The 8014-nt window shown below is 62.2% G+C and overlaps 1 protein-coding gene across 1 annotated transcript in view; it reads left to right on the plus strand.

The window, feature by feature from the left end:
- The window catches only part of CACTIN (cactin, spliceosome C complex subunit), a 16158-nt gene that overhangs the window by 3698 nt on the left and 4446 nt on the right, over positions 1-8014 (plus strand). The window contains exons 2-6 of the mRNA XM_017507411.2: positions 718-1195; positions 3417-3512; positions 3635-3780; positions 4773-4935; positions 5020-5134. Coding sequence (XP_017362900.1) covers positions 718-1195; positions 3417-3512; positions 3635-3780; positions 4773-4935; positions 5020-5134 — 998 coding nt within the window. The remainder of the gene's footprint in view (positions 1-717; positions 1196-3416; positions 3513-3634; positions 3781-4772; positions 4936-5019; positions 5135-8014) is intronic.

Here is an 8014-nt window from a genome sequence, read left to right on the forward strand (position 1 = left end):
CAAAAAAAAAAAAAAAGAAATAATAATAATCATATTCATAAAGGCCCCTGAGCCACCCCTAGGGTTTTGCATATTCCGTTCCCTTCGCTCTGTTAACTCCTGTCCATCCTGTGGGAACAGTTCAAACACGGCTTCCACCTGAGAAGCTCGCTGTTGACAACCTAGATGCTGTCGGGTGCCCTGAGGCATACTCTTGTAACTCCTGCGCCACCAGCCCCAGCTCCCCGCCCCCCCCCACCCCGTGCGTGCCTCCTCCCTCTCCTGTGCCCTGTCTCAGCCACACAGCCCCCTCGTTGTTCTTAGCGCGTGCCAGGTCAAGGCCTGCCTCTAGGCTGTCGCTCTTGCTCTTGCTCTGCCGCGAGCACTCTCCCTGCAGGTCCTCCCATCGCTGCCTCCAGGCCCTGGCTCAGTGTCAGCCCCTGAGAGAGCCCCTCGCTGACCTCAGCCCCACAGCCCCAGGCCCTGTGCTCACCATCGTTCCTCTCTGGGGCCTCTGCCTCTGCCTAGGGTTGCACAGTGCGTTTATTTGCTCGTGTCTTCCTTGTCGGGGCCCACCAAAGGGTGAGCCTAGGAAGGCAGAAGCCATCAATATTTGGGTCACTGGTGCGTCTCCAGAACCTAGAACAGGGCCTGGCCCCCCGAGGGCACCGCGTGAGCACCTGTGAAGCAGATGACAGCAGCGGGCACTGAGCAGGCATCCGTGGGTCCTCTCCGCAGGTCAGATTCAGAAGAAGAGCGGTGGCAGCGCTCAGGGGTGCGAAGCCGGAGTCCCCCGAAGTCCCGATGGCGCTCCAGGGATGGGTCCTCTCAGTCCGACTCGGGAGAGGAGCCGTCACGGAACCAGTGGTCGCGGCGGCGGCGGCGGCGAGCGCGCTCCTGGTCCCCGGGCTCCTCGGCGTCCAGCTCCGCATCTCCTGGGCGACCCCAGAGCCCCCGGGCAGCCGCGGCCGCCCTGAGCCAGCAGCAGAGCCTGCAGGAGCGCCTGCGGCTGCGCGAGGAGCGGAAGCAGCAGGAGGAGCTGATGAAGGCCTTCGAGACGCCCGAGGAGAAGCGCGCGCGGCGGCTGGCGAAGAAGGAGGCCAAGGAGCGCAAGAAGCGGGAGAAGATGGGCTGGGGCGAGGAGTACATGGGCTACACCAACACCGACAACCCCTTCGGCGACAACAACCTGCTGGGCACCTTCATCTGGAACAAGGTGGGCCCCCGGGTGCCGCTGTCCCCGGAGACCCTCCCCGCCTGCACGCCACCGTGAAGGAGTTCGTTTTTTGTTTGTTTGTTTGTTTTTTGAGACGGAGTCTTGCTCTGTCGCCAGGCTGGGGCGCAGTGGCGTAATCTCGGCTCACTGCAGCCTCCACCTCCTGGGTTCAAGTGATTCTTCGGCCTCAGCCCCCCGAGTCGCTGGGACTACAGGCGCGTGCCACCACACCCGGCTAATTTTTGTATTTTTTTTTTAGTAGAGACGGGGTTTCATCATGGCGAGAAGAGAGTTAGTTTTACACGCGCACGCGTAACCCAGCTTCTGCCGCCGTCAGCTTTTTTTTTCTGTGGCGCAGCGTCCCGCTCTGTCCCCCAGGCTGGCGTGCGGTGGCCTGATCGTAGCAGCCTTGACCTCCCGGCCTCAAGTGATCCTCCCGCCTCAGCCTTTTGACTTGCTGGGACCACAGGCGCTGCCACCACGCCCAGCTAATTTTGTATTTTTTTGTAGAGATGGGGTCTCACTGTGTTGGCCAGGTTGGTCTCGAACTCAAGTGATTTTCCCACCTTGCCCTTCCAAAGTTCTGGGATTACAGGCGTGCGTCACTGGGCCCGGCCCACTGTCACTTTCTTGCCATTAGCTGTCTCTGGCAGCGTACGGCTTCGGTCATTCTTTCCCCAAGCACCAGCCAACCTGAAACCTGTCTAGAGAACAAGCTGTTGGTGTCGCGTACCCAGGACAGGGTTCCACGGTGCCCGGCGCGCTGTCGTCTGAGCTGGTTGGTTCATTCTGTGCCAGCCATTTAGTCACCAGCCGCATGTGGCGTCAAACAAGAGAGTGTACCGTGTCTTCTTTCTGGAGGGCAGAAGTCCGAAATGAAGGTGTGGGCAGGGCCGCAGTCCCATCAGGGGCCCAGCGGAGGCCACTCCTGCGCCTCCCAGCTCCGAGTCGTGGCGGCCATTCCTTGGCCCTCCCTGGCTTGCGGCCGCAGCGCCCGGCCTCCACCTGTTTTTCATGGCTGGCTCTTCCCCTGTGTTTGTCACCACGTGGTGTTCTCCTCGGTGTGCCTGTGTCTAAGTGTAGCATTGGATGACGGCTGGCCACCTCCAGGATGACCTCATCTTACCTACGTTTACAAGACCTCATTTCTTTTTTCTGAGACGGAGTCTCTCTCTGTTGCCCAGGCTGGAGTGCAGTGGCGTGATCTGGACTCACTGCAACCTCCGCCTCCCGGGTTCAAGTGATTCTCCTTCCTCAGCCTCCTGAGTAGCTGGGATTACAGGCACGTGCCACCACGCCCAGCTAATTTTTGTATTTTCAGTAGAGACAGGGTTTCACCACGGTAGCCAGGATGGTCTCCAACTCCTGGCCTCACGATCCTCCTGCCTTGGCCTCCCAAAGTGCTGGGATTACAGGCGTGAGCAACTGTGCCCAGCCAATACCTCATTTCAAATAAGGTCACAGCTGCAGCGGCAGGGATTCAGGTGGGGATGTGCCTGTGGGGGACACAGTTTATCCAAAGCGGCGCCCTCTGGTGGAGGGGGTGAAGCAGGCAGCGTGTGGGCTGGGCCAACTCCACCACTCCCCAGTTGCGCATTTGGGAGCCGCGGGGTCCCCAGGTGGCCTCTGCTCAGTGTTGGGAACACATCGAGGTCCTTCCACCTCAGGACCCTCACACCGCCCTGGCTGTGCCTGGCATGCTGCGCCCCTTCCCCGGCTGTCCTCCGTCAGGCCTCAGCTGACGTCTCCTCTTGAGAGAGCCCTTCCTGGCCCTGTGCTCCCCGGCCCCCCAGGGCTCCTTATTGAGGCACCCACGGCTGCCTGGCCCTTCATTGCCACCACGTGCTGGGCACTGCCGTGAGCCCTGCGCGAGCAGCCCTGGAAGTGGAATGTGCGGTCACTATTAATGTGTGTGGCAGTGGCCCCAGGCTGGGCTGGAGAGACCACAGAGTGGCCTGGGCGTTGGGAGTGGTCCCCAGCCAGGCAGCCTGTGTCCCTGGAGGCAGGTTCTTCCAGGTGGGAGGGGTCCTGGAAGCCCCTCATGGGACGGGGTGCCGGCAGCTTGGGGAAGGCGGTGGGGAAGCGGGCACTCTGCATCAAGCTCGCAGACAGCTGCCACAAGCAGCCAGCTTTGAGGGTGTCCAGGCTGGGGCGGAGCTGAACAGAGACAGTGGTGGGGGTGCTGGTCTGTGCTCAAGGCAGGTGTGCCTGGTGCTTCCAGGCGCTGGAGAAGAAGGGGATCAGCCACCTGGAGGAGAAGGAGCTGAAGGAGCGGAACAAGAGGATCCAGGAGGACAACCGGCTGGAGCTGCAGAAGGTGGGTCCCTGTCCTGGGGCCGTCCCCCAGCCCAGGCGTCCTCGGACCAATCCCTGTGCCCAGGACAGTCGGGTGGGGCCGGGCTCCTGTCACAGGCCGCCCTCGGCCTCCGGTGCCCGCAGGTGAAGCAGCTCCGGCTGGAGCGGGAGCGGGAGAAGGCCATGCGCGAGCAGGAGCTGGAGATGCTGCAGCGGGAGAAGGAGGCGGAGCACTTCAAGACGTGGGAGGAGCAGGAGGACAACTTCCACCTCCAGCAGGCCAAGCTGCGGTGAGCGGCCAGCCTTCCCCACCCTCCTCTGACCCAGACATGGCAAGCTCGCACCTGCCCGGGGCCAGGGCACTGGCTGTCACTCTGTCTGGAAGCCACACTATTCTCCCACCCTTCAGGGTCCCGCAAGGCCCCTCCTAGGGAGGCCCGTCCTGATCCCTTCCCGGGCAGCCAGGCTTCTGCCTCCTGCCCGCGCCCACCGGGCTGGGTGCATAGGAGTCGGACCCAGGTGAACACACCCCTGCCACTGCGCGTGCCGGATGCCGGGTCTGCACCAGCTGCGGCTGTCCCTCCCGCACTTAGCCCACGAGGGTGGCACCCCCATCCACCTGGTTTACAGACAGGAAAGCTGAGGCTCCGGGTTGCTTTGGGCCCCATGGTGGGTATCCGAGCCCAGGCCCAGTTGTGCCTGCTCCCCAGCCCAGCCCTGGCCCTTGCCTTGCCCAGCAGCTTGCACCAGTCCCGGCAAGGGGCTGACACTGGGTGACATCAGGCTCCTCCCAGCTCAGACCTGCCTGGTGATGGGCTCCCTTGGGTTGGCCCAGGGCCTGCCTGTCATGTACCCACCTGCAAGCGAACAGCAGAAGCCCCAGCTCCCTGCCCCAGTGGCCTGCCTGGGGGAGGTGGTGGTTAAAGGCAGTGACGGCTTTGGCCCCCACCTGCCTCTGCTTCAGCTCCTCCACTGTTCCCCATCACAGCTCACGGAGAAGCCGCCCTCCCAGGCACCATCCCAGAGGCCTCTGGGAAGCCCCTCCCACCCGGCCCACCCTCCGGGTCCAGCTGTGTGCACTTTGTCTGCCCTACTGACCTGTGTCCTCTGGCTGACCCAGCTCACTCTACCTTATGCCTCCTCCCCTGGGAAGCCTTCCCTGACCACCACCCAGCGGTCAGGCTCCTCTCCAGCTCCCACTGGTGCAGTCAATCCAAAGGCAGGGCCTTCAGCAGGGAGGGTACAGCCGGGGCTCTGATGCCGCCTCCCCTGCCCCCCATAGCTCCAAGATTCGCATCCGCGATGGGCGGGCCAAGCCCATTGACCTGCTGGCCAAGTACATCAGCGCCGAGGACGACGACCTGGCCGTGGAGATGCACGAGCCCTACACATTCCTCAACGGCCTCACTGTGGCCGACATGGAGGACCTGCTGGAGGACATCCAGGTACCAGCTGCCCAAGGCTCCGCCAGCCTGCAGGCTGCCCAGCTGCACCCAGGCCCTGACCCACCCCCCGTCCCCCACCTCCAGGTCTACATGGAGCTGGAGCAGGGCAAGAACGCTGACTTCTGGCGCGACATGACCACCATCACCGAGGATGAGATCTCCAAGCTCCGCAAGCTGGAGGCGTCGGGCAAGGGGCCAGGTAACCGCAGACGGGTGCCTGGGCTCGGGGGAGCGCCAGGGGCTGCGAGGTTCACCCGGAATCCTTAGACTTGCTGTGGGGCCCAGTGCTCTCTGCAGACCTGTTTTCCCAGGTGGGCTCTCCGGGCCAAGCCACCAGGGGGCAGCAGCGGGCAGCAGGCCCTGGGAGGGTTGTGGGGTGGCGCCCTGTCTGGGGTGCATGGCCAGCAGCGGCCAGACCTAGGGCGTCCCGTAAACACTGACTCGGCAGGTTTCAGTGCTCTCCACGGCTCTGCGCTCTCAGTGGCTCTGCCTGGTCAAAGGCCGTGCCACCCTGGTTCCCCCTTCCATCGATCAGTTCGTGCCCCTCCGGCCTGACGGGCTTCTAAAATCACGTTTCCCTCCCATTTCCCTCCCCTGCGTGCGGTTGCACACCCGCGGTCCCCGGGGGTGCTCTACAGTGTCTCCCCCAGCACTGTGGACCTTCGGGCTGGGCTGTTCCCTAGGGCGGGGCCATCCTGGGCTCTCCTAGTCCCGACAACCATAAACGTCCCCAGACATTTATGATGAGACCCCCCTCCCGGAAAGAATTGGCCTGGGGGCAGAATTGGCCTGGGGGCAGAATCGCCCTAGGTGACACCCCCTTGGTCTAAAAGCCAACCACAGCAGCTCTGGCCCCTGTCCCCCAAGAAACCCACTCCGCGCGGCGGCTGTAACAGCACCTGCCTCTCGTGGGCCTCGTCCCTGTCGGTAGGACCCGGTCCTTCCCCTCCCCGCTGTCTCTCTGAGGCCCTGGCTGCCGGCAGCCCTTGGTGGCCCAGGATTGTGGGAGGCTGGGTCCGTGTCAGCGTGGTCTGCGGCAGAGCCTTCCCCGTAGGAAGAGCCCGTGGCTTTCCTCTTTTTCAGTGGAGCTGTCTTCCCCAGAGGTCACTCAGTCATCCCGCCCCTCACGTGGTCCCCTCCACTGGGTGCATCCTCCCATAACCTCAGAGAGAGGCAGGGGAATTCTGCGGCATTAGAGGGGTCTTTGTGTGTTCCTGTTGGTGGCAGCAGGGCCGGGGGAAGACTTCTGGGAGCTGGCCATTTTCCTGCTGAAGCCCGAGAGCCCACCCACCGGCAGCAGGAAGCCTGGGACACTTTTCCAGCAGGCCCCATTGCCCTGGGCCTTGGGCCTCTCCCGCCACTCCCCAGCCCAGTCACGTGCAGCCTTCTCCCTCCGCCATGACCCTGCCCGCCTTCCGCTCATGCGTTACAGCTGGGGACGCCAGGTGGCTTCTGTGGCCTCTGAGGGAGTTTGTTCTGATTCTCCTTTTAGCATGATTTCCAGGAGCAGCGAACCGTGGGGTCTGGACTTAGAGCCCTGCCTTGGTCTCCTTCAGTTAAACCGGACTTTTTCTTTTACTTGTCATTTTTCATAGACAAGGTCTCGCTCTGTGGTCCAGGCTAGAGTTCAGTGGCACAGCCATGGCTCACTGTAGCCTCAACTTCCTGGGCTCAGGTGATCCTCCAGCCTCAGCCTCCCGAGTAGCTGGGATTACAGGCACTCACCACCATGCCCAGCTAATTGGTTTGTAATTTTTATTTTTGAGGTGGAGTCTTGCTCTGTCGCCAGGCTGGGAGTGCAGTGGTGTGATCTCGGCTCACTGCAACCTCCGCCTCCCGGATTCAAGTGATTCTCCTGCCTCAGCCTCCCGAGTAGCTGGGACCACAGAGGGCGCACCACCATGCCCAGCTAATTTTTGTATTTTTATTAGAGACGGGGTTTCACCATGTTGGCCAGGATGGTCTCAGTCTCTTGACCTCAGCTGATCCACCCGCCTCAGCCTCCCAAAGCGCTGGGATTACAGGCGTGAGTCCCCATGCCTGGCCAATTTTTTTTTTTTTTTTTTTCCTTTTTGTAGAGATGGGTCTTGCTGTGTTGCCCAGGCTAGTGGCTAGGATTAAAGGGGTGAGCCACTGCAGGCTTTTTCTTTTTTGACAAAATTATGTAAGTTTTTTATTTCTGTGGGTTACTGGGGAACACGTGGTGTTTGGTTGCGTGAATGAGTTCTTCAGTGGTGAGCTGTGAGACTCTGGTGCGCCCATCACCTAGCTTTCTCTAGGAAATTCTAACCCTACCATAGGGTGTGCAGGAAAAAGTGGGTCTCATCCCAGCCCAGCCTCGTTGGCCTCCCACCCTGTGTAGGGCCTGGCCTCCCCACACAGCCTGCAGCCCTTGGCCTGCAGCCCCTGCCTCTAGCAGCTGCTGGGGCCCCCAACTCAACCCCTCGGCCTCCTTGTGGACAGTGGGGAGGCGTCCAGATGCGCCACAGCGTCCAGACCCGGCTTCTTATAAAAGCTGCCTCAGCGCTTGGCTTCCAGGCCCTGCCGCCGGGCTCTTCCGCTTGGGTTTCGGTGTTCGTGGCAGCCCCGCCTGTCTGAGCAGAGCTGCACTCTGCTTGGCTGGGGCTGCCACGGATTCCAGGGCCACTTAGGGCCCCGAAAAGGGGCTGCAGCTCTGGGCCGAGTCCAGGGTCCCAGGCAATTGGCTGGAGAGGACTCGGGTCCCTCTAGACCCTCCAGTTCTCTGTGGTCTGGGTGTGGGCCTCTTGACCCTCTGCCCGCCACCGGGGGCTAGAGAAGGCAGGTTTCCAGCAGGGCACACATGCTAGTCACCCCGCCCGGTATGTCCCCGGCAGGTCTGCACGGAGCTCTCCGTGGGCCCAGCATGGCTCGGGGAACAGCAGCAGTTGAGCCCCAGTGCCCGCCTCGGGAAGCTGCCGTCGCTGGATGGTCAGGGAGGACTTCCTGATGGAAGGGATGTTCTCCCTGAGCATGGAGGATGAGAGGAATTCAGGAGGCGAACGGGACAGAGAAGGATGGGTGGCTGGGAGGAAGCACAGCACATGCAAAGGCCCAGAGG

Source organism: Cebus imitator, unplaced genomic scaffold (assembly GCF_001604975.1).
Source record: "Cebus imitator isolate Cc_AM_T3 unplaced genomic scaffold, Cebus_imitator-1.0 Scaffold375, whole genome shotgun sequence".
NCBI lineage: Eukaryota > Metazoa > Chordata > Mammalia > Primates > Cebidae > Cebus > Cebus imitator.